We start from the raw sequence: 1,579 nt of genomic DNA on the forward strand, positions 1-1,579 counted from the left end.
CATGCGGAGCCAGGCGAGTATCTCGTGCCAAACCTGTCTGTAAAACAGGCAACAGAGCAGTAGGTGGTACATCTCTCGGGGCTCTAGCAGCAGAGGAGGCACGAGGTGTGGGGCTGGAGGCCGCGGCGCGCAAGGAGGTCGGTGGTCATCCAACACCGATCCTGATCAGCAAGCCAGTGGAAGAAGCGCACATGAGGGGACGCCCAGAACTTCCAGGAGCTGTTGTGGGTCGAACCCTGGAAGGTGACCTGATAGCAGGATTTCACAGAGTAAAATCCGCTCGAAGTCCACTTCCACAGGAGGCGATCAGGTTTCATGGTCCGGGTGGTGTGCCCGACAGCATGTTTACAAGTGAAAGTCATAGTTCTGTCACCATAATAAAAAGATAATGCTACATGTATGGTTAGACATTGACATTAACTAATGTTAGAATACTGTATGTATACCATAAGGCAGAAGAACATGATTTCCTCATACTCCCTCCGTCCAAAAATTCTTGTCTTAGATTAGACAAATATAAGACAAGAATTTTGGGACGGAGGGAGTATTATGCATGTAGCAGTACAAGAAGTGTAGTATTTTCACAAGCTGAGCAGGGCAGCAGCAAGAAATTTGGCAATGTTCAGAGCAAGATGATAAAACAGAGCCAAAGAGATGTCACGTACCCTTTGCTTTCTTCACCCTTTCCATCATAGATTCTGCTTCAAGCTGCATCTCCATGGCTTTCTTAGCTCCCTCTGTTGGAGTAATGCCTAAAAGTGGACAGTTTGTAGTTTATTAGTAATGGAATAGAGATGCCGTATTACGACATTTGACACCCCATTCACACGATGAAAAGGAAAAACCATACGTATGTTGTATTTGAGGCATTTGACACCCCACTCGCATGATGCGTAATTGATTGACTTCTGCAGATAGAGAAACAAGACAAAACAATTTGTTAGATGAGTTGTAGGACCATGACATTTACGAGAGAGAGAGGTGTGATAGTAGTAGGTACCATGATGTTGTGGTTGAGCGTGTCTCTTTCCTTAAAAGTCTTGTCAAGGGTAATCTTGCAAATTTCACTGCCTGCAACAAACTCCGCGAGATGGGTGACTGCATAGATGGGGTTCTCTATGGCGTAGGAAGCAAGGAAGGGATCGGCAATCTGCACAAGCCAATTTCAATCGATTCAGTTTGTAAGCTAAGCAAGCTTCCTAGGGTTTAGGGGTTAGAGATGACCTTGACATGGAGCACTCCTCCGATCTGGATCAAGGTGCCATCCTTTGTGATGGCAGGGTTGTCCGGGATTTGGATGGCCTCCTCCTCGAGCGAGTGGACGTAGGCGATGCGGTCGATGCCGGGCACGAGGAAGTGAATCCCCGAGGAGAGAGACTTGTGGTACATGCCTAAGCGCTCCACCACGAACACCTTCCTCTCCGGCACGATGCTCACGCCCAGGTTCACAGGGGTCGACAGCGGGCCGACCGCCGCGGTGGCTCCCCTGTACCAGCGGCAGCTGGACCCTAGGCCCTGCAGCTGCGGCGGGTCCGGGCGGCTGGAGCGGAGGAGGCAGAAGGCGGAGGAGCGGCGCGCG

General features: G+C 50.2%; 1 protein-coding gene across 1 annotated transcript in view; it reads right to left on the reverse strand.

Moving 5' to 3' along the window:
* LOC123082442 (stomatin-like protein 2, mitochondrial) overlaps window positions 1-1,578 on the reverse strand; it is a gene marked incomplete at its 5' end in the record, with an annotated part of 2,923 nt that extends 1,345 nt beyond the window's left edge. Inside the window, 4 exons of the mRNA XM_044504771.1 lie at window positions 666-752; window positions 851-908; window positions 1,001-1,150; window positions 1,225-1,578. Of these exons, the coding sequence (XP_044360706.1) occupies window positions 666-752; window positions 851-908; window positions 1,001-1,150; window positions 1,225-1,578 (649 nt within the window). The remainder of the gene's footprint in view (window positions 1-665; window positions 753-850; window positions 909-1,000; window positions 1,151-1,224) is intronic.
* Window position 1,579: the final 1 nt, after the last annotated feature.

Source organism: Triticum aestivum, chromosome 1B (assembly GCF_018294505.1).
Source record: "Triticum aestivum cultivar Chinese Spring chromosome 1B, IWGSC CS RefSeq v2.1, whole genome shotgun sequence".
Lineage (NCBI taxonomy): Eukaryota > Viridiplantae > Streptophyta > Magnoliopsida > Poales > Poaceae > Triticum > Triticum aestivum.